At 36.6% G+C, this 25507-nt stretch overlaps 1 protein-coding gene across 1 annotated transcript in view; it reads right to left on the bottom strand.

The window, feature by feature from the left end:
• The window catches only part of ACER3 (alkaline ceramidase 3), a 178781-nt gene that overhangs the window by 29996 nt on the left and 123278 nt on the right, over positions 1-25507 (bottom strand). Inside the window, exons 6-7 of the mRNA XM_082844542.1 lie at positions 25059-25094; positions 9908-9966 (exon numbers count right to left, since the gene is read on the bottom strand). Coding sequence (XP_082700668.1) covers positions 9908-9966; positions 25059-25094 — 95 coding nt within the window. The remainder of the gene's footprint in view (positions 1-9907; positions 9967-25058; positions 25095-25507) is intronic.

Here is a 25507-nt window from a genome sequence, read left to right on the forward strand (position 1 = left end):
AAGAGAATCCACTAAGTATTCCTCCGCAGGAGCTGTCCACCAGAAAGTGAGCTTTGTGGTGTCATCTGTCACCGGTTGTGTGCGCTCACAAAGTACACTGTTCTTGGTACTGCCTTTGGCCCCGTCTCAGTCAAGGGAATACAGGCAATCGGCCTGAATGTCCCTCAGCTGCTGTGATCACAAAGCTGCTGGCACAGATCTGCCGAAGTCAGACACAGGGACCTGCCACGGGAGCTATGGAATCAGCACAGACCCTGGCCCGCCTCTGTGTGCACATGCCCGCAAAGCCAACAGGTGCTAAATCTGGACCCACCCCAGGCTCAGGAGCACCAGTAATCCACTGAGATGGCCAGAAGGCACTGAGCTAATAAAGGCACCAGTGCTATAAATCCATCAGTCGTAAAGCTGCAAGCCCAGATTTCAGCCCTGCCTCTGGGTGCGGGCAACTGCCAGGACTTGCAAGCTCCCAGAGCTCGTAGAGGTGGAGTTGTGCCTGCTGTGAGCAATGAGGAAAATGAGGCTGCTGTGGTGGGGCCCCTTCCCTCCCTTTGCGTGTGTGTTAACAATGGGGCTTCTATGGCATACCTGGGCTCAGTCCTGCCCATACCCCAGGTTGTGGCCTGGGCCACACTCCAGTCTCTTCGGGCTGTCTCCGCAGAGCCAACCCCAGTCCTCTCCCGAGGTTTGTCCTCTGAAGCCCGAATTTCAGCACCCAGGCCCTGTACACACCAGCAGATGCACGTCTCAAGCTGGGGAATGCAGCAAGGTGGCCATGACTGTGCTGGTTTCTCTCCGTTCTGCCTGCCACAAGCCAGTTGCTGCACTCTCCTCTGAACCTCTGACGCTCCCTTTCTGTCCTGGCTGATCTTCCAGCCACCAATGGGGGTTCCCAGGGTGAGGGAACTTCTCCTGTTTCATAGCACCCTCCCAGGGTGTAGGTCGAACACCAATTCCTTATTTTTTTTTTTCTCTTTCATCCTGCCCAGTTACATGGTGATCTTTCTTGCGGCTCTTGTTGTATGAGATCTTTTGCCAGTGTTCAGTAGTTATTCTGTGAGAACTGTTCCACACGTAGGTGTATTTTTTATGTATTTGTGGGAGGAGGTGAGCTCCATGTCCTTCTATTTTGCTATCTTGATCTCTCTGGTACCATTATTAATATGCTGTGTTTCTATATAATAGCAATAAATGTGTGGACACCAAAATTTAAAAATACAATACCATTTACAATTGCTTAAAAAAAAAAAATCTAAGCTTTAGTTGGCTTCCTTCTCAGTACCAAGTCAGTGGTTTTCCTAGAAGTCTCCGGAGATTGATTCAAGATGGCAGAGTAGAAGGACATGCTCTCACTCCCTCTTGCGAGAACACCAGAATCACAACTAACTGCTGAACAATCATTGACAGGAGGACACTGGAACTCACTAAAAAAGATACCCCACATCCAAAGACAAAGGAGAACCCACAATGAGATGGTAGGAGGGGCGCAATCGCAATAAAATCAAATCCCATAACTGCTGGGTGGGTGACTCAAAAACTGAAGAACACTTACACCACAGAAGTCCACCCACTGGAGTGAAGGTTCTGGGCCCCACGTCAGGCTTCCGAACCTGGGGGTCCAGCAACGGGAGGAGGAATTCCTACAGAATCAGACTTTGAAGGCTAGTGGGATTTGATTGTAGGACTTCAACAGGACTGGGGGAAACACAGACTCCACTCTTGGAGGACACACACAAAGTACTGTGCACATCAGGACACAGGGGAAGGAGCAGTAACCCCATAGAGACTGAACCAGACCTACCTGCAAGTGTTGGAGGGTCTCCTGCAGAGGTGGGGGGTGGCTCTGTCTCACCGAGAGGACAAGGACACTGGCAGCAGAAGTTCTGGGAAGTACTCCTTGGCGTGAGCCCTCCCAGAGTCCGCCATTAGACCCACCAAAGAGTCTGGGTATGCTCCAGGGTTGGGTCGCCTCAGGCCAAACAACCAACAGGGAGGAGACCCAGCCCCACCCATCAGCAGACAAGCACATTAAAGTTTTACTGAGCTCTGCCCACCAGAGCAACAGCCAGCTCTACCCACCACCAGTCCCTCCCATCAGGAAACTTGCATAATCCTCTTAGATAGCCTCATCCACCAGAGGGCAGACAGCAGAAGCAAGAAGAACTACAATCCTGCAGCCTGTGGAACAAAAACCATGTTCACAGAAAGTTAGAAAAGATGGAAAGGCAGACGGCTATGTACCAGATGAAGGAACAAGATAAAACCCCAGAAAAACAACTAAATGAGGTGGAGATAGGCAACCTTCCAGAAAAAGAATTCAGAATGGTGATAGTGAAGATGATCCAGGACCTTGGAAAAAGGATGGAGGTAAAGATCGAGATGATGCAAAAAATGTTTAACAAAGATCTAGAAGAATTAAAGAACAAACAAACACAGATGAACAATACAATAACTGAAGTGAAAAATACACTAGAAGGAATCAATAGCAGAATAACTGAGGCAGAAGAACAGATACGTGACCTGGAAGACAGAATGGTGGAATTCACTGTTGCAGAACAGAATAAAGAAAAAAGAACGAAAAGAAATGAAGACAGCCTAAGAGACCTATGGGACAACATTAAACGCAACAACATTCGCATTATAGGGGTCCCAGAAGGAAAAGAGAGAGAGAAAGGACCCGAGAAAACATTTGAAGAGATTATAGTTGAAAACTTCCCTAACGAGGGAAAGGAAATAGCCACCCAAGTCCAGGAAGTGCAGAGAGTCCCATACAGGATAAACCCAAGGAGAAACACACTGAGACACACAGTAATCAAACTGGCAAAAATGAAACACAAAGAAAAATTATTGTAAGCAGCAAGAGAAAATGACAAATAACATACAAGGGAACCCCCATAAGGTTAACAGCTGATTTCTCAGCAGAAACTCTACAAGCCAGAAGGGAGTGGCATGATATACTTAAAGTGATGAAAGGGAAGAACCTACAACCAAGATTACTCTACCCAGCAGGGATCTCTTTCAGATTCGATGGGGAAATCAAAAGCTTTACAGACAAGCAAAAGCTAAGAGAATTCAGCACCACCAAACCAGCTCTCCAACAAATGCTAAAGGAACTTCTCTAAGTGGGAAACACAAGACAAGAAAAGGACCTACAAAAACAAACCCAAAACAATTAAGAAAATGGTCATAGGAACATACATATCAATAATTACCTCAAATGTGAATGGATTAAATGCTCCAACCAAAAGACACAGGCTTGCTGAACGGATACAAAACCAAGACCCATATATATGCTGTCTACGAGAGACCCACTTCAGACCTAGGGACACATAGAGACTGAAAGTGAGGGGATGGAAAAAGATATTCCATGCAAATGCAAATCAAAAGAAAGCTGGAGTAGCAATTCTCATATCAGATAAAACAGACTTTAAAATAAAGAATGTTACAAGAGACAAGGAAGGACACTATATAATGATCAAGGGATCAATCCAAGAAGAAGACATAACAATTATAAATACATATGCACCCAACACAGGAGCACCTCAATACATAAGGTAACTGCTAACAGCTATAAAAGAGGAAACTGACAGTAACACAATAATAGTGGGGGACTTTAACACCTCACTTAGACCAGTGGACAGATCACCCAAACAGAAAATTAATAAGGAAACAGAAGCGTTAAATGACACAATAGACCAGATAGATTTAATTGATATTTATAGGACATTCCAACCAAAAACAGCAGATTACACTTTCTTCTCAAGTGTGCACAGAACATGCTGCAGGATACCTCACATCTTCCGTCACAAATCAAGCCATAGTAAATTTAAGAAAACTGAAATCGTATCAAGCATCTTTTCTGACCACAACACTATGAGATTAGAAATCAATTACAGGGGACAAAATGTAAAAAACAGAAACACATGGAGGCTAAACAATACGTTACTAAATAACCAAGAGATCACTGAAAAAATCAAAGAGGAAATCAAAAAATGCCTAGAGACAAATGACAATGAAAACACGATGATCCAAAACCTATGGGATGCAGCAAAAGCGGTTCTAAGAGGGAAGTTTATAGCTATACAAGCGTACCTCAAAAAAAAAAGAAAAATCTCAAATAAACAATCTAAACTTACACCTAAAGGAACTAGAGAAAGAAGAACAAACAAAACCCAAAGTTAGCAGAAGGAAAGAAATCATAAAGATCAGAGCAGAAATAAATGAAATAGAAACAAAGAAAACAATAGCAAAGATCAATAAAACTAAAAGCTGGCTATTTGAGAAGATAAACAAAATTGATAAACCACTAGCCAGACTCATCAACAAAAAGAGGGAGAGGACTCAAATCAATAAAATTAGAAATGAAAGAGGAAAAGTTACAACAGACACAGCAGAAATACAAAGCATCCAAAGAGACTACTACAAGCAACTCTATGCAAATAAAATGGACAACCTGGAAGAAATGGAAAAATTCTTAGAAATGTATAACCTTTCAAGACTGCACAAGGAAGAAATAGAAAATATTAACAGACCAAACACAAGTAATGAAATTGAAGCTGCGAGTAAAAATCTTTCAACAAAAGTCCAGGACCAGATGGCTTCACAAGTGAATTCTATCAAACACTGAGAAAAGAGCTAGCACCCATCCTTCTCAAACTTCCAAAAAATTGCAGAGGAAGGAACACGCCCAAACTCATTCTATGAGGCCACCATCACCCTGATACCAAAACCAGACAAAGATGTCACAAAAAAAGAAAATTACAGACCAATATCACTGATGAATATAGATGCAAAAATCCTCAACAAAACACTAGCAAACAGAATCCAACAACACATTAAAAGGATCATACACCATGATCAAGTGGGATTTATCCCAGGGATGCAAGGATTCTTCATTATATGCAAAGCTATCAATGTGATACACCATATTAACAAATTGAAGAAGAAAAACCATATGATCATCTCAATAGATGCAGAAAAAGCTTTTGACAAAATTCAACACCCATTTATGATAAAAACTCTCCAGAAAGTGGGCATAGAGGGAACCTACCTTAACATGATAAAGGCCATATATGACAAACCCACAGCAAACTTCATTCTCAATGGTGAAAACCTGAAAGCATTTCCTCTAAGATCAGGAAGAAGACAAGGTTGCCCACTCTCGCCACTATTATTCAATGTAGTTTTGGAAGTCCTAACCATGGCAATCAGAGAAGAAAAAGAAATAAAAGGAATACAAATTGGAAAAGAAAAAGTAAAACTGTCACTGTTTGCAGATGACATGATACTATATAGAGAGACTCCTAAAGATGCCACCAGAAAACTACTAGAGTTAATCAATGAATTTGGTAACGTTGCAGGATACAAAATTAATGCACAGAAATCTCTAGCACTCCTATACACTAATGAAGAATCTGAAAGAGAAATTAAGGAAATACTCCCATTTACCATTGCAACAAAAAGAATAAAACATCTAGGAATAAACCTACCTAGGGAGACAAAAACCTGTAGGCAGAAAACTATAAGACACTGATGAAAGAAATTAAAGATGATACCAACAGATGGAGAGATATATCATGTTCTTGGATTGGAAGAATCAATATTGTGAAAATGACCCTACTACCCAAAACAATCTACAGATTCAATGCAATCCCTATCAAACTACCAATGGCATTTTTTTACAGAAATAAAACAAAAAAGTCTTAAAATTTGTATGGAGACACTAAAGACCCCAAACAGCCAAAGCCGTCTTAAGGGAAAAAAACGGAGCTGGAGGAATCAGACTCCTCGACTTCAGACTATACTACAAAGCTACAGTAATCAAGACAATATGGTACTGGCACAAAAACAGAAATATAGATCAATGGAACAAGATAGAAAGCCCAGAGATAAACCCACGCACCTATGGTTAACTAATCTATGACAAAGGAGGCAAGGATATACAATGGAGAAAAGACAGTCCCTTCAATAAGTGGTGCTGGGAAAACTGGACAGCTACATGTAAAAGAATGACATTAGAACATTCCCTAACACCATACACAAAAATAAACTCAAAATGGATTAGAGACCTAAATGTAAGACCGGACACTATAAAACTCTTAGAGGAAAACACAGGAAGAACACTCTTTGACAGAAATCACAGCAAGACCTTTTCTGATCCACCTCCTAGAGTAATGGAAATAAAAACAAAAATAAACAAATGGGATCTAATGAAACTTAAAAGCTTTTGCACAGCAAAGGAAACCATAAACAAGACGAAAAGACAACCCTCAAAATGGGAGAAAATATTTGCAGACAAATCAACGGACAAAGGAGTAATCTCCAAAATATATAAACAGCTCATGCAGCTCAATATTAAAAAAACAAATAACCCAATCCAAAAATGTGCAGAAGACCTAAACAGACATTTCTCCAAAGAAGACATACAGATGACCAAGAAGCTGCTCAACATCACTAATTATTAGAGAAATGCAAATCAAAACTATAATGAGGTATCACCTCACACCAGTTAGAATGGGCATCATCAGAAAATCTACAAACAAATGTTGGAGAGTGTGTGGAGAAAAGGGAACCCTCTTGCACTGCTGATGGGAATGTAAATTGATACAGCCACTATGGAGGACAGAATGGAGGTTCCTTAAAAAACTAAAAATAGAATTACCATATGACCCAGCAATCCCACTACTGGGCATATACCCAGAGAAAACCATAATTCAAAAAGACAAGTGCACCCCAATGTTCACTGCAGCACTATTTTCAATAGCCAGGTCATGGAAGCAACCTAAATGCCCATCGACAGACAAACAGATAAAGAAGATGTGGTACATATATACAATGGAATATTACTCAGCCATGAAAAGGAACGAAATTGGGTCATTTGTAGAGATGTGGATGGATCTAGAGACTGTCATACAGAGTGAAGTAAGTTAGAAAGAGAAAAACAAATATCATATATTAATGCATATATGTGGAACCTAGAAAAATGGTACAGATGAACCAGTTTGCAGGGCAGAAATTGGAACACAGACATAGAGAACAAATGTATGGACACCAAGAGGATTGGTTAGGTTGGGTGAGCACATGCAGACCCTTTAAAGCAATACTGTGTGCTACCCCCCAGCGGGGGCATGGTGGTGGTGGTGTGATGAATTGGGAGATTGGGATTGACGTGTATACACTAACGTGTATAAAATGGATGACTAATAAGAACCTGCTGTATAAAAAAATAAAATAAAATTCAAAAATTAAAAAGAAGAAAATCAAAACTCCAAAATGCTAATGGAAGAAATCAAAGATGATCTAAATAAATGGAGAGGCACACAAGACACACTGTGTTCATATACTGGAAGACTCAACATAGTAAAGATGTCAATTCTTCACAAATTGATATGCAAGTTTAATGCAATTCCTATCAAAATGCCAGTAAGATTTTAAATATAGACATTATTATTCTAAAATTTATACATAAAGGCAAAGGAACCAAATAGCAAAAACAGTTTTGAAAAAGAAGTGAGAGGAATCAATCTATATGATTTGAAGAGGTATTTTATAGGTAGAGTAATCAATTATCAGGGAGTAGGACCTGTAGAGGGATAGACACCTAAATGAATGCAACAGAATAAAAAAAGTCAAAAATACATCCACACAAATATACCCAAATAATTTTTGAGAAAGGTGCAAAAGCAATTCAGTGAAGAAACAGCCTTTTCAACCAGTGGTCCTGGAGTAACTGGACCTCTGTAGGTTAAAAAATGGACCTCAACCTACTCCTTACCCCTTACATAAAAATTAGCTCAAAATAAATCATAAACTTAAATGTAAAAACTATACAAAACTTTTGGTAAAAAATGGGAAAACCTAGGGTTAGGCATTGAGTCCTTAGCCTGGACGCCCAAGCACGATACGTAAAAGGAAAATTGATAAACTGACTTCATCAAAATTGAAAACTTTTGCTCTGTGAAAGGCCCTGTGAACAGCATGAAAGACAAGGTACAGACAGTGAGAAAATATTTGTGAGCCACATATTTGATGAAGAGTATCTAGAATATGTAAAGAATGCTCAAAACTCAAATTAAAAAAAGAGAAACAATCCCATTAGAAAATGGGCAAAGACATGAACAGACGTTTCACCAAAGAGGATATACAGATGGTAAATAAGCACATGAAAATATGTTCAAGATCATTAGCCACTAGGGAAACAAGAATTAAAACCACAATGAGATATCAGTACATATCTGTAAGAATGACTAAAATAAAAAATAGTGACAACACTAAATGTTGGTAAGGATGCAGAGAAACTGGGTCACACATACACTGCTGGTGGGAATGTAAAATGGTAGAGCCACTCTGGAAAACAGTTTGGAAGTTGGGCTTTCCTGGTGGTGCAGTGGTTGAGAATCCGCCTGCCAATGCAGGGGACACAGGTTCGAGCCCTGGTCTGGGAAGATCCCACATGCCACAGAGCAACTAAGCCTGTGCACCACAACTACTGAGCCTGTGCTCTAGAGCCTGCAAGCCACAACTACTGAAGCCTGTGTGCCCTAGAGCCCATGCTCCACAAGAGATGCCACCGCAATGAGAAGCCTGCATATCGCAATGAAGAGTAGCCCCCGCTCGCCACAACTAGAGAAAGCCCACGTGCAGCAACGAAGACCTAACACAGCCAAAAATAAATTAATTAAAAAAAAAAACAGTCTGAAAGTTTTAAAAAGAATTAAACATATGATTATCATACAACCTAGAAATTCCACTCTGGGCATTTATTCCAGAGAAATGAAAACTTATATTCACATTAAAACCTGTAAACAAATATTCATAGCAGCTTTATTCGTAATAGTAAAAAACTAGAAATAAAAAACTGGAAATCCAGATGTTATTCAACAAGTGAATGATTAAACTGTGGTACATCCATATCACGGAATACTGCTCACAATAGAAAGGGTGAACTACTGATACACTCAACAACTTGTATTAATCTCCAGTGAATTATGCTGAGTGCAAAAGGCCAATCCCAATGGTTATATATACTATGTGATTCCATTTATATAACACTCTGAAAAATTGGAGGAATGAAGGGCAGATTAGTAGTTGCTAGGGGTTAAGCACAGGGGGTAAGGAAACGGGGTAGAAGGGAACTGGGTGTGGCTACAGAAAGACCACACAGGGATCCTTGTAGTGATAGAATTGTTCTGTATCTTGACTCTGTCAGGGTCAAATCCTGGTTATGATATTATACTATAGTTTTGCAAGACATTATCACTAGAGGAAACTGGTAAAGGGTACAGACAATCTATTATTTCTTACAATTGCATGTGCTTCTACAATTATCTCAAAACAAAAAGTTTAATTAAAAAAGAAAAAAACAGGAACAAACCCATAAATCATACTATTTACTTACTGAGCATCTGTTATGTGGTCAGGCCCTATGTCAGGTACTCACATGAAATATTTCTTATTTTATTTTTCATGAACTCTATAAATATTGTGCCTATTTCCTAAATGATCTTTCTGGAATACTGTTTCTCTGTGACACTAATAGTCTTCCTTGAGAGGTGTTCTGCAAAAAGGGTTCCTTAATTAAGTAGTCTGAGAAACACAAAAACAATTATTTTCTTTTCTACTGTAGGATTTTTCAAGGCCTTTAATAAACTCGTGTACATTATAAATATTCAAAAGGAGGCCATCACACACAGCTTTCCTCAAATTTCTGTAATTTTAGAACTCTTGGTTTCATGTGATGCCTATTAACAACTTATTTAAAGAATTAGTATTTCTTGCAATATACCATAATAAATGTTGGGTTATAAGTTTTCTACCAGTATCCCTTCTGAGTTGGGTTTTTTGTGTTATTTCAGTTCAGGCTACAGATTTACCACCTAAGTGTACTCTTTTGATGATCCAAACTACTTACCATGTAACAATATAAATAGATCGGACTACTAATGTGAAGACCAACATTCCATACATGACCTGAAGAAGAAAGGGAAAATGAAGTTAGTAAAATCATGATTCTTTGGCAAAGGAAGTATATTTTGCCTACAAAAATAGTCCTCCCGGTTAAATGTAAACATTTATTATCTTTCATTACATTTTAAAGAACAGATGTATAATTATATAATGAAGAGTTATACTAACCTTTGTGGAAAGAGCCTGCTTGTGAATAATCGATATCAGAAGTCTCACGTCAATTTTCATTCTGAATGGTTCCATGAAATTTTAACTATATGCTAAAACCTGAACAAATGCTGTATTTTTGCCTCATATTCCCTAGAAATCCTTTCCTTCTTGTTAGCTTCACTTTCAGCAAATGATTCTACTTCCCATCTTATAAAGCTGAACTCTTTTAAACTCTCCTCCCAAGTGTTTGTGCATTCATATGCATCCTCTCCCTGCATTCTTTCTCCCATTCCTAGTTTCTAAAGAAAGAAGTGCCCATTTCTTCTTGACTGAGGTTAATCTACTCCCCTGTGTTCTTTATTCTATACGCTCCCACATCTTCCCAGACTTGGCTCCAACAACTAACCTCTTTCTCTTCTATATTGAGCACTGGATAGGTACTACTACCTGGAAACCTGAACCTAGTGGGAAAATTTAACTTTTAAAAGTGTGAAATATTAAATACAAGAAAACTGCATAGAATATAAATGTATAACTTAAATATTTATAAAGCCAATAACTGGGAAAGTACCATTCAGGTCAAGACACATGTTATCTCTTCCCAGTCCAACCCTCTCCCCTACTCCTTAGAGGAAACCACTCTCCTGACTTTTAAAATAAACACATTTTCTTGCTTTTCTTTACGTGTTTACTAACTTAAACTGGCGTCCTAAATATGCACTCCTAAATAAGTTTTTAGAATTTTAATTTACAATAGAATAATGTTACATACATTTGTTTTTGTTTTCTTTTAGAATTCAATTATGTTGTATACGTAGCCATAGTTCATTCATTTTTGATATCACATAAATAAATACCACAATTTGTTTACCAATTCTTGTGTTGATGGACATTTTGAGGTTATTTCCAGTTTTCACTTCTATGAACATTTTTACGCATATATTCTAATACACACATACAGAAGTTTCTCCAGGGTATGTACCTAGGAATGTAACTGCTGGGTCAGAGGGTATATATTATTATCAAAATTACTAAAAATGTCAAACTGTTTTCCAAAGTGGTTATACCAACCTTTACTACAACCAATGTGTATTCTGAGTGTTTCTTTTATGCCACATACTCAAAACATGATATAGTTAGACTTCTAAATTTTTGTCAGTCTATGTGGTTTTTAATATGTATTTCTCCGATTACAGGTTGAACACTGTATGTTATGTTCACTGGCCAATTGATATCTGCTATTGTTCAAACCTATTTTTTTATTCGGTTGTCTGTCATTTTCTTACTTACTTGTTCCTGTTTCAACTTTAAAAAACTTTTAAAATTAAAATATAACACACACACACAAAGTGCTCAAAACATAAACACTGTTTGAGGATTATCACAAAACAAATATCTTTGCAATTTTTGACTTCGTAGGTCAAAAAACTGAACTTTGGCAGAATACCATAAATCAACTTCATACCACTCTCAAGTTCTATACCCTTCTCTACCCCGAGGGTTACCACTATGCTGACTTCTCACAGTAGAGTTCAGTTTTGCCTGTTTTTGAACCTCAATATAAATGGAACTGTTTTATAAACTTGTGTCAAGCTTCTTTTACTCAGTATTGTGCTTGTGAGCCTCATTCAACTTGTTATACGAGCTGTGGTATATCAGTGTTCACTGCTATCTAATATTCCATTATTTAAATATGTATATTTTATATATCCATTCTACTGCTGATGGACACTGGGGTCTAAGTTTTCGCTATTTATAATAATCCTGCTATAAACATATATAACATAGGAAGAACACTCTTTGACATAAATCACAGCAAGATCCTTTTTGACCCAGCTCCTAGAGTAATGGAAATAAAAACAAAAATAAACAAATGGGACCTAATGAAACTTAAAAACTTTTGCATGGCAAAGGAAACCATAAACAAGATGAAAAGACAACCCTCAGAATGGGAGAAAATATTTGCAAATGAAGCAACTGACAAAGGATTAATCCCCAAAAGATACAAGCAGCCCATGAAGCTCAATATCAAAAAAACAAACAACCTAATCCAAAAATGAGCAGAAGATCTAAACAGACGTTTCTCCAAAGAAGATATACAGGTTGAAAGGCACCAGTCTTTCAACTGAAAGGATGCCCAACATTACTCATCATTAGAGAAATGCAAATCAAAACCACAATGAGGTGTCACCTCACACGGGTCAGAATGGCCATCATCAAGAAATCTACAAACAATAAATGCTGGAGAGGGGGTGGAGAAAAGGGAACCCTTTTGCACTGCTGATGGGAATGTAAATTGATACAGCCACTATGGAGGACAGAATGGAGGTTCCTTAAAAAACTAAAAATAGAATTACCATATGACCCAGCAATCCCACTACTGGGCATATACCCTGAGAAAACCATAATTCAAAAAGTCATATACCACAATATTCACTGCAGCACTATTTACAATAGCCAGGACATGGAAACAACCTAAGTGTCCATCGACAGATGAATGGATAAAGAAGATGTGGCACACATATACAATGAAATATTACTCAGCCATAAGAAGAAACGAAATTGAGTTATTTGTAGTGAGATGGATGGACCTAGAGTCTGTCATACAGTGAAGTAAGTCAGAAAGAGGAAAACAAATACCGTATGCTAACACATATATATGGAATCTAAAAAAACCAATGGTTCTGATGAACCTGGGGCAGGACAGGAATAAAGATGCAGATGTAGAGAACGGACTTGAGGACATGGGGAGGGGGAAGGGTAACCTGGGACAAAGTGAGAGAGTAGCATTGATATATATACACTACTAAATGTAAAATAGATAGCTAGTGGGAAGCAGCTGCATCACATGGGGAGATCAGCTCGGTGCTTTGTGACCACCTAGAGAGGTGGGATAGGGAGGGTGGGAGGGAGATGCAAGAGGGAGGGGCTACGGGGATATATGTATACATATAGCTGATTCACTTTGTTATACAGCAGAAACTAACACAACATTGTAAAGCAATTATACTCCAATAAAGATGTTAAAAAATATATGTGTGTGTGTGTGTGTGTGTGTATGTAATTTTTGGTGCACATGTTCAGGGATTTCTACTGGGCATATGCCTAGGAGCCAAGCTGCTGGATCATAGCGTATGCATAAACTCAAGTTTAGTAGTTTTTACAAACTCTTTTCCAAGGTGGTTATACCGATTAACACTCCCATGTGCAGTGTATGAGTGTTGCTTAATAGCCTTGCTAGTCAGCCCTCGGTACTATAAAGTCTTTTTTATTTTAGCCATTCTGTTGAGTATGTAGTGGTATTTCATTGTGTTTTCATTTCCATGATGACTAATACAGATTGAATACCACTTCGTATGTTTATTGTCCATTTGGATATAATCTTTTGTGAAAGGTCTCATCCATTTTTCTACTGGGTCTCCTACTTTTTTTATTGGTTTGTAGGTCTTTTCATATACTAGTCTTTGCTTGATTATATGTGTTGTGAATATCTTATTCCACTCTATAGTGTTATATGTTCACTCTCTTTATGGTGTCTTTTTATGACCGTAAATTCTTAATTTTAAGATTAAATTAGTGTTGTCTGTGTCTTGTAATAATGGTATAGCTATTTATTCATTTATATATTCTTTAATGTCTGTAAATGTGTTTTATAATTTCTTCCATATATAGGTCTTAGACATTTATGCTAGATTTACTCCTAGGTACTTCATAAATATTTTTAGATGATTATCATAAGTAGTAATTTTTAAATGTCATTTTCTACCTGTTTGATGCTATTATATATAAATACAACCATTTTTTGCAAACTGCTTTTATATAATGTGACTTTACCTTTTAAAATCTCTTCTAATAATTTATTTGTAGAGTCTTTAGGTTTTCCCTATATACATTTGTATATCACTTGTGAATATTTACAGTTTTGTCTCACCCTTTTTAATTCAATAATTTTAATTTCTTTTTCTTGCTTAACTGAGTGGGCCTGGTCCTCCAGTACAATATGAATAGAACTGGTGATAACAAGTGCTGCTATCTCATGCTCAGCCTCAAAGAGAAAGCTTTCAATGGTTCATCACTAAGTGTTACATTGAGTGTAGGATGAAAAAAAATTTTTTTTAAATAATCTTTATCAGATTAAGAAGCCCTCTTTTATTTCTAGTTTGCTAAGAGTTTTTAAAAATCGTGAATTAATATATTTTATCAAATACTTTTTCTGTATCTCTTGAGATAATCATATAATTTTTGTCCTTTAATCTTTTAATATAGTTTTCTAATACTGATTAATAGTCTAACCAACTTGATACTCCTGGGATATATCTAATTTAGTCATGATGCTTTATCCTATTTTTGTTTATATTGGCTGATTTGGTTTGGAAATATTTTGCCTAGGACTTCTGCCTGTTATTTTAACTCTTTCAAACTCTCCTTACTGGTGTTAAAGTTTTGCTTGCCTCATACATGAGTTGGAGAGTATCTCTTCTTTTTGTTCGATTCACTATGAGAATCTGTGTAAGACTGGAATTATTTCTTCTTTTAATGTGTGGTAAACATTCTAGCAAAGTCATATTTGCACACAAATTTCTGACTACTTATTGAACCACTTTTCATTGTTATAGGACAATTCAGGTTTTGTATTCTCTAAGTTTCTACAGGTTATACTTTCTTTAGGAATTTGTCCATTTAAAAAAATAAAAATGAAAAATGTAAATTTATTGGCATAAAGTTGTTCATAATATTCAATTAACTTTTTACTGTCGCCAGGACTTGATGTGATATCACTTTTTCATTTCTTCTTTTTTTAATATTTATTTATTTTTTGGCTGCGTCAGGTCTTAGTTGCGGCACGTGGGATCTTTCATTGTGACGCATGAGCTCGCTAGCTGTGGCATGTGAGATCTCACAGTACGCGGGCTCATTAGTTGAGGTGCACAGGCTCTCTAGTTGTGGTGCGCGGGCTGCAGAGCACATGGGCTGATTAGTTGTGGCACGTGTGCTCTCTAGCTGTGATGCACGGCCTCAGTAGTTGTGGTGCGCGGGCTTAGTTGCCCCATGGCATGTGGGATCTTAGTTCCCCGACCAGGGATCAAACTGGCATCCCCCTCACTGCAAGACGGATTCTTAACCACTGGACCACCATGGAAGTCCCTTCATATCTGATATTGTTTGTGCTTGCCTTTTCCTCTCTTGATCAAATTCACCAAGGGTATGTTAATTTTACTTGTCTGTTTAAAGAAGCAACTTTTGGCTTTGCTGATTCTCCCCATAGTATATTTGTTTTCTATTGTATTCCTTTTTGGTTTTATCTTTCACTTCTTGAAATATATACTATATGTTTCCTTTTTTAGCCTTTTTTTCCTGGTACACACATTTTAAGGCTAGATATTTCCCTCCAAATATGAATTTTGCTGAATCCAATAGCTACATTTTTTAATGTGGCTATTCTTTTATATACATATATATATTTATTTATTTTGGCTGCTCTGGGTCTTGGTTGCTGCACATGGGATCTTCGTTGAGGTGTGCAGCATCTTTAGTTGTGGCATGTGGACTTCTTAGTTGCGGCATGTGGACTCTTAGTTGCGGCATGCATGCGGGTTCTAGTTCCCTGACCAGGGATCAAACCCGGACCCCCTGCATTGGAAGCATGGAGTCTTACCCACTGGACCACCAGAAGGTCCCTCAAGTTTTAACATGTATTTATTTTCACTGATTCAATTCAAAATATTTTCCTATTTCTATGACTGGAAATTTCTATATTTCTTTGATCTATATTATTTAAAATTATATTACTTAAATTCTAACGTAATTGCATTACAGTCAGAAATTATATTCTGATTACAGTCCTTTGAAATTTGTTAAGACTTACTGTATGAGCAAGTATATGGTCAATTTTTGTAAATGTGGAAAAACAAAGTGTTTCTGCAATTGTTGGGTGCAGTATTTTACATTTGCCCTATAGCTCAAGTTTTTTAATCAAGCAGTTTAAATCTTCTATATCTTCTTGAGTTACTGAGAGTTGTGTATTAAAATTCCCAAAGATTATAGATTTTTCTATTTTTTCTTCTAGTTCAGTCTTTTTTCATTATATATGTTGAGGTATTATATATATTAAAGGTACATACAAGTTTTAAATTAATACAATTTTCTGAATTGAATATTTTTAATACTACAAAGTAATCCTTCTCTATCAATAGACATACTTTCCCCTTAAAGTCTATTTTGTATGATATTAAAATAACTATACCATATTTCTTTTGCTTAGTGTTTGCATGGTATATATATTTTTCCATACTTTCACTTTCAACCTTTCTATACCCTGATGTTTTAGGTGGACACTCTTATAAGGCCCTGCTATGACTCCTGCCTACTATTTGTGGTCTCTCTATTAAATGGAATCCAAGAAATATGTATTGAGCATTGTACTAGACCCTGGGGACATCATGGTCTGAGTAAAGGGTTAACTAATATCCAGCCTGGGATGATGTAGGCCTGGCTGCGTATGACCTCAAGTCTTCCAGCCTTGAAGACAACAGTTAAGATAAATGGGGAATGTTGTGTCTGCTTTTTGGGGCCTGCATTAGAACAGTATAAAAGATGCCTATTATAAAGAATGGTAGGGGAAAAAAAAAAAGAAATAAAAAGGGGCTGTAGCTTCTGCATGTTACAGTGACTTCCACTACACTTAGCTCTCATCCCTGGCAGATGTACACAACTTATGTGGATGAGAGGGCAAAAGAAGCTGTGTGTAAGGATAGCGCTGAATCTCCCGATGAGATGAAAACATTACACTTGCTGTATCCTCGACCTAGTATTCTACAATAAAGCTAAGTAAACACAGTATTAGATGAAAGCCTATTAGAGACTGATTGCCCACCTGAATCAATAATTGCAGCCATGCTGCTATAATCGTGAACAAGAAAGGCACGATCCCTGCCCTCACTGCAATTACAATCTAGTAAAGAGAGGTATAAGTAACCAGGCAGTTAACATGTAGTATTTTAACTCTGACAGGGACTGAACAGAGTATTTTCTAAGCACATAGGAAGGCCACCTAATCCAAACTTATGCAGATCAGAAAGACTTCCATGGACTAGGGATGTAATGTACAACATGAGAAATATAATTAACACTGCTATACGTTATATATAAAAGTTGGTAAGACAGTAAATCCTAAGAGTTCTTGTCACAAGGAAAAAACATTTTTTTTATTTCTTTAATGTTGCACCTATAAGAGATGATGGATGTTCACTTAATTTACTGTGGTAATCGTTTCATGTTGTATGTAAGTCAAATCATTATGCTGTACACCTTAAACTTATATAGTGCTGTATGTCAATTATGTCTCAACAAAACTGGAAGGAAAAAAAGACTTTTTGGAGGATTTAATGTTTAATTTTATAACTGAAGTATTAATAGGACAAGCATTATTAATAATAACAAACATTAAGAGAAGGTGGAAGACAGTAATGGTCATAGCTTACATTCTGGGGACCAGAAAAAAGTAATGCTGTCTAGAATATATTGTTGGAGAGAAGAGTGGGAAAAATGAAGTCAGAAAGGTAAGCAGAGGTCAAGTCTGGCTTTTCAAGTCATGTTAAGGAGTTGGACTTTATCCTAAGAACAATGCAAAGTGAATGAAAGTTTCAGCAGTAGCTCAAAATGATCACTCATGTATTAGAAAGATGTCCCCATTATGTTAGGTGGAGAATGAATTAGGAGGAGGCAAGACTGATGGAAAACAGACCACTGACAAAGTATTGCAGTGACCTAGGTGAGACATGGGGCCTGAACTAGGGTAGTGTTACTGGGAAAGGAGAAAAATGGAGAGATTAGGGAAATACTTAGGGCTTAGACTGATAATTAATTTGATATGTGAGTTAGTATAAGTTGGGAAAAATCAATGATAGCCTGGTTTATGACTTAGGTAGTTGGGTGCATAGTGAAATTGTTTGTTGTGTTAAAGAATAATATGAAAAGAAAGACAGGGGATAAAAATGTTGACTTCATTTCTGGATATGTTTCGAGTTTGAGGTGCCAGTTAGATATCCAAGTGGAGATCTCTAGCAGGAGTTGGATATCTGGGTCTAAACCTTAGAAGAAAAAACTGAGCTGAATTAACAGATTTATGACTCATCAGCATAGAGAAGTCAAAAGAAATGGATTGTTCAGGGAGTATGTTAAACATAACAAATACTGGATAAGAATGTATGCACTGGAAGTGCAATGGGGATTTTTCAAATGAATTTTCTTCTCTTCACAAGCACCTCAACCCTATACATTCTGATTCTCCCCTAGGAATCTGAAGCAGACCCTGCTAGTGGCCTACTCAGTATCTATTCTTGCCTCTGTCTTTATAGAAGACTGATTTTATTAGGCTGGCAATATGTCCAGCTATAAAATCTTGATTTCCCACGCTTTCTTGAAGCTAGAGGTGTCCACATAATCTTTTTTCTATGCATATTTTAAGGTAAGTCATTTTTTAAATAAAAAGATAATAGAATACATACTTTTACACTCCCTGCAATTTTCATCTAAAAATATTTTTACAAGGAATTTTCATATCTTTCCATATTTAATAATTTTTTCGATCTTCAAACTCCAAAGACTATAAAAATATTATTAGTGTTTTCTCCCTGCTAAAGCATCATAGAAATATGCTGTGTGTAAACTGAGACCCGGTATTTATCCTTAAGGAGCCTATAGCCTAGGAAAAAAGCATGTTGTGTTTTTGTTTATCAGTAAAAAGAAAAGTATCTTGAGCAAAGTAGAAAAACAATTTTTTGTTCTGTGACTCGGCATTAAGATGCCTGTGTGGAAAGATCTGAAGATAGATGAAACAGAGAGGTAAAGAGGGCAAATTAAGTGGGATGGGGCTGTAGTGTGGGACCTTGGAAACTGTAGATATACAATAATTATTTTGATAATGAGGGAGACTGACTTACAATATTTCTTCAGAGCTAACATTCTCCACCATTCCTTATGGTCTATTCCTTGGATTAAGCCAAAACATGGAGAGGAGTTCCAAATAACTGACCAGTTTATTTTCTAGCAAGTATTGGGTTGGCCAAAATGTTCATTCGGGTTTGTTCATAAGATTTCACAGACAAACCTGAACAAACTTTTTGGCCAATCCAATGCTTATTGAACACCGACTGAATGACAGCCATTGGACGAGACATTCATTCATCATTCAAAGATGAAAAGACACCGTATTCCTGACCTCAAAGAGCTCAGTCTAATAAAGGAGAGACACATGTGATCACATATCTAGTACGTGGATCTGGTTTCTAAATTCCATTCTCCACTCAAAGAAACCAAGCCTCCATGGAGATCAGGCCTGGATCAGGGAAAGAACAAGATGAGCCAAGAACATCTTCTTGTGCCAAAAAGTAAGAGATATTCAAAGAACGATGGGAACAGGTCAAAAGGACACAGACACCGGCCTGACAGTGCTCCACTTGCCAAATCTGAGACAATTTTTACACCAAAATAAACCATGATGGTAACATCATAACTCATTGAATAAAATAGGAATACAAGAAAGAGTCCATAGAAATAAAAAATAAATTCAAAGTTTAATAATTAAGAGTATTTTCGTAACTCTCAGAGTACTTTACTACAAAGTTCTTATTAATTATGAAGGGACAGAGAATGACTTTACAATGAAGAAGTCATTGAAGACACTATCATAAGTCATCATGCTCCAACAGGTTGACAGTATACTTTCAAGTGGTTCGGGTGGAAAAGTTCTTTTTATCGTTCTTGCAGCTTTTCTGTAAGTTTGATATTGTTTAAAAATAAAAGATATTTAAAAGATGAAGAAAGAATTCCATACTGACCCGCTAGAATAATTATTAGCTTCACATTGAATGCGCAGAGGGAGCTCAAGTCTTTCACTCTAGGAGAAAGGCACTCAGCTCACCTGTGGTCACGAACAGTTTATTAGGGTGGGAGATCAGGTAGGGATTTGTGGATAAAGCCCCAGTGAGTGGGAACCTATGGTGGTAATAGGTAATGGGATTTCGGCATTTGCAGTTTGTAATGGACTCATTCAATTGCCCAAACATAGTAAAGAGAACCTCTAACAGAAAAAGCCAAGGGCTGCAGCTGGGGGATTCTAGATTTTTCTACCACCTCATTACTGCCTCAGTACATGACTTTGAATAAGTCACTTCATTTATCTTAGCCTTGGACTCCCATTTGTAAAATGAAGGGACTGAACTAGGGGACTACGGTTTCATATTTCTATAATCATAGTCAAAATAGGGATGTAAGAGGCATTTTATTTTGGGAGTTAATACATAAATTTATTCTCATATGAAAAGGCTAAAAGGTTGGTGCTTCCTACATACGTAGAGGATAGTTTAAATAGTAATAAGCTAAATGTAGATATTACTTTTTAACTATAAAACAATTTCATAAGTCTCATAAGGCAATGTGGTCTATTGGTAAAAACATAGTTTTTGTAGGTATATTCAGAATTGGCTTAAAATCTTAATTCTGCCCGAACTATACAGCCTTCTAATCCATCCTACATACAACTGCCAGAATTATCTGAAACAGATATTATAATCTTATGCCTCTGTCAATGGCAAAATCATACGTTTCAAACTCTAGCATGACAGCCAGTGATTCACAGTTTGGTTCCAGCCTTCTTTCTCTTCTCATGTTCTGCAGGATCTCGTATTTAGCACAGGATTTCCCAAACAGTCCCCCAGAATACCACCGTGCTGAGAGATATTAAGAAATATTCAATAAAAAAGGGTTCCATGGTCAAATAAATCCTGCTCAAATGTCATTTCCTATGTGAAGCCTTCCTGAAATCCTTCTATAAAAATTACTTAATCTCTTTTTATTCCCAAAGTACTTCACTTATATTTGACTTCGGGCAGTTTTTTGAATTGATAACTGAATTGAAGTTTACTTAAAGTAAACCACAGCTATACCTAAGTTTTACATATTCAGTCTTCACATTTTTCCAAGTTCATTATTGCACAAAAATCTAAATAGTATTTTTCATTCTTTTGAAAAACATCTGACAATAAATTAGATTCCAAAGTAATCTGCTATAATGACATATCATATCATAAAAGCAATATGGGCTTTGGGGGAAAAAAAAAGATCTGGTTTCCATTTCCAGTTCTGCCACTAACTAGTTGAGAAACACTGGGCAAATTACTTAACCCCTTCTGACTCTCAGTTACCTTACCTATAAAATGAAGATAATTCCTAAACAGGTTTGTTGATAGTTTGGTAAGATAATGAGTGAGTCAATCTATATAAACTATATGAAAGAATATATAATATTTAGCACATAGTAGATACTAAAAAACGTCATCTTCTTTTCCAAGTGTGCTTATAGTTTCCTTCTACCCTAATTTGTAATAAAATGGCACAAATGAAACATAATAGAATTTTTAAAAATCTACTTAAGTTCCTGTTTTTCAAATTGTTTACATAGTGTTCTTTCTTGCAAACCTTGAAGGTCAAATTAGAAGGGGTAGTAATAAAATACTGGTATGTCACGTCTAGAAACAATCTTTCAGAGACATCTACTTTGGCAAGAAGATTTTAAGCAACAGTACTCTTTGAGACATTAGATGAGATCTCATCTGAGATATTCAACTACTGATTTGTCAATTAGCTACTTTAAGAGGGTTCAATAACTTCTTAAATGTTCTTTTAGTCTATTCTCATGTATGCTTTTCTTTTTGTTTTCTTTCTTGAGATATGCTGGTGTTTCTATTGAATGTGACAGCTATGTGATCTGAGTATTATCCTTTGCAAGGCCATCAAAATGAATAAATGGCATTTGGCTCTCTTTTGGAGATATTTGGATCACCTTGGATTTAATACAGTAAAGTAGAACTGTTATCAGTATATTCTCCCTCAGGGAAGCTAATCTGGTTAGTAAGACAATCATCTTTGTTGTGACAGACACTTTTAATTGTACTATCGCTACTTATCTCTCTAGCTCAACTCAAATATCTCCTTTTAGAAGCTTTCCATGATCATCATAGGCAGAAATTTATGCACATCTTACTAAGTACTCTTAGTATCACACAGTGTTAGTATGTTTATTGCCGTGTGCTTTGCATTACCTTAATTATTTTTATATAATCCTTGTGAAATAGTACCTTTCCTTGTTTTGAACATTTTACAGATGAAGATACTGAAGAATAGGTACAGCAAGAAATTCGTTGGTGGATAACAAAATGGCAAGAAATAGAGATTCTGAACTTCAAGAAATCAAAGTGGTAAGAAATCAAGATTCCAGTCTTAATCAGAGCTCCTTTAGATTAGACCACATTGCTTCTCCTTCCTTTTCCATTCTTTTTAAGATCTTGAAAAATATTGTAAATCTTGTCACAAATTTCAAAACAATTTTCTACTTACAAATTCTAAAACAATTTTTCTAAGTTTCTACACATAAAAATATCAAGTTACCTGAAAGAACTGAAAGTAATACTCCAAACTTTGACAATTAGAAGATTCTCAGAAAAAGAAGTTTTCTTTTCTTAAGAATGATACCCAGAAAATAATTAAGGAAAGATTTTTTTTTTAAGCCTTAAGTATAAATATCAATAGAAAGTATCAATTCTAATTACTTTACAGACCAGCATAGGATTAGATTAGACATTTGAAGCAAAGGTCTCTTTAAATAAAACTTTACAAAGCAGCGAGGAATACTATTGTATCAAACTAGTGGGCTATTTTCTTTAACTTGTTCTTCAGTACTAGAGTAAGTAATAGTTTAGCTACATGCACTAGGTGTATTTTATAATCCTATTTTGAGTCATCTAAACAGACAGACTGTGCTCTTGCCTACACTAGTACTACTTTTACATGTTTATTACAAAACGTATATACTACAAATATACGTTTTTACAAGTCAATCTTCCTGACCAGATAGTGAGTTCTTTGAGACCAGCAGCCATGTCTTATGTGCTTTAGTATATTAATATTAGTTAACATTTACTGAGTGTTTTACTATGTGCTAAGGTTTAAATGCATTATTTCATTTAATACTCAGACAACTATAGGAGATTATTATACCGACTTTAGAGATGTGGTCTATGAGCTCTAAAAGAGCAAGAGACCTCATTATTTCACTCACTTGTACATCTCCTGTGCCTAGTACAGCACTGGGCATACTGAAGGCACTTAAAAAGTGTTTGCTGAATAACGAGGAAACCAAAGCTCAAAGAAGTTAAGTAACTTATCCAGAGTATACTGTGAATAAGCAGAGAGACTAGTTTGAATCCAGGTCTGCCTCACTTTGGATCTTAAAAGTCTGTGCTCTACTGCCTCCTTATTTCCAAATTCCAGCTCAGAATTTGGTAATGAGAAAGTACACAGTAAACACCTGATGAATGAATGTCTTACCTTCAGATTGCTTATCTACTTCACCCTAGCATTCCTTTACTTCTTCACTTCCCTATCCTGATTTTTAATCTCTAAGCCTAGGATATAAGCCATAGCTATAAGTTTTCATCCTGCCTACCTTCCTATCATACACAGATATCTAAGTATCTTCCCTATACACAGAGAAGAAAATATTTATTACTGGAAAAACACATGGAAATTGCAGCATGAAAAGTTATATGAATAGTTTGTTCCTTTTATTACACAAACACAGTGTCAAATAAGTCAAAAACACAAAACAGAAAACTGAATGGTAATAAACTTAGAAAACTTAACTCAAAATTTCCAAATTTTGTTCTTTTGTGGTTATTATTTTTCTTTCTTATAAAGGCAAATAAGAAGTTTATAAAAACTGAAGTATTCTTCACGTAAATAAACTTCATTTTTTACAGTGTCAATAAATATTTCTAATAAAGGGGTAAATATATAATGACATCACTTCAAGCTATAATAAACAGGAAAGTGAGGATGCCCCACCCCCCATAATATCTACGTTAGTACATCTACTTTCAGCTGGTCTGTGGAAAAAAGCAAGGCACAATAATGTGGATTTGGAATTTATTTCTTCAAGAAACAGATTTCAGGTGATATTGTCTAGTTTAAGTTTAAAAGATTATAGGAACATTTACCTTTTTATATAAGCACAAAATATTCTAAAAGTACAAGGCCTCTAATCCTCCTGAAATGTGTGCCTGTTTGCATGCTTATTTAGTTATTTATCCTTTATCTATCGACCTATCATATCTATCATATCTATCTATCTATCTATCTATCTATCTACCCGCTTTGTTAAAAGAAGGATGACAGGGGTCAAACAAATCTAGTTACAGCCCTGGCTCTGTCCCTTAATAACTGTGTAACTCTGGGACAAATTACCTAGTATCTCTGAGCTCATTTCCCTTAAAATATAGACAGTAATTCATATTTTGTAGGACTGCTGGGGAGATTAGGGTCTATGTAGTAATAAGCATAGTGACCAGGCACATCATAGCACTCAATAAATAATAGCTCTCTTTATTTAGGGTCTGATACTTCATTTTACTCTGGTTTCATTCTAGGATGCACTTAAGGTATTATTTCTCATACCAAAGTTTCCTATGTTTGTTTCCCTCAATATAAATAACTGTCCACCTCAAAAAACTACTTAAAATATGTTAGATTGAACATTCCTTATTTTCCCCTTATCTTTTCTAGAAAATAATGTCATAAAAAAGACTGTTCACATGTGCATGTGTATAATGCTTCCTGGGTTTTTTCCTGCTTATAAGAGCAATGTTGCACCTGCATGACTATCTACCAATAGCCAGTGCGGCCTGGGCATTGACTATTCTTGGTATATTCCTATTTTGCTTACATGTGCTTCTGTAGGAACTTGTTTGTAATCTCTGTTTTAAACACTGTTCTTTCCTAAAACATCTACCATTTCATTTACAGAAGTTGTATATGCATATAATTTACTAGAAAAGGAAAACACAAGGCAGTGTTAAATAATAAAATGTGTAATAATTTTTAAAAATTACCTGATGGAATACAGGCTCCTTTACCTTAAGGTAAACCTGAAAAATATTAAAAGAAATACATGTAAATGAAGTGCATTACAAAGGGGAAAGAAAACCTATTCCTGCTACTCTGCAAATCTCAAACGTCTCCTGCTTCCCTAGTCTTGCTTCTTAGATCTGACTCCAGCCATATAAAACCAATCAGATTAGGTGGCATGCCACAAAAGGGCTGTTACCTACAGGTGGGTGTGCCCCAGTGCTCATTACTTCATGGTAAACTAAATGTTTCAAAGCTGTTGTGGATTACTCTGGCCTCTGCATCAGCATCAAGGAGAGGCAGAGATGCGTGGATAACTCATGAGGGCTGAAGAAGTTATGCTGACAATCCCTGCAGCAGATCTATTCTACAGCAGCCAAGAATGCTGGACTTAGAGACAGGAGCTAAATTTTAAACTGCCACTTACTTGCTA

Source organism: Leucopleurus acutus (genome assembly GCF_964270905.1).
Source record: "Leucopleurus acutus genome assembly, chromosome: 8".
In the NCBI taxonomy this organism is placed as follows: Eukaryota; Metazoa; Chordata; class Mammalia; order Artiodactyla; family Delphinidae; genus Leucopleurus; species Leucopleurus acutus.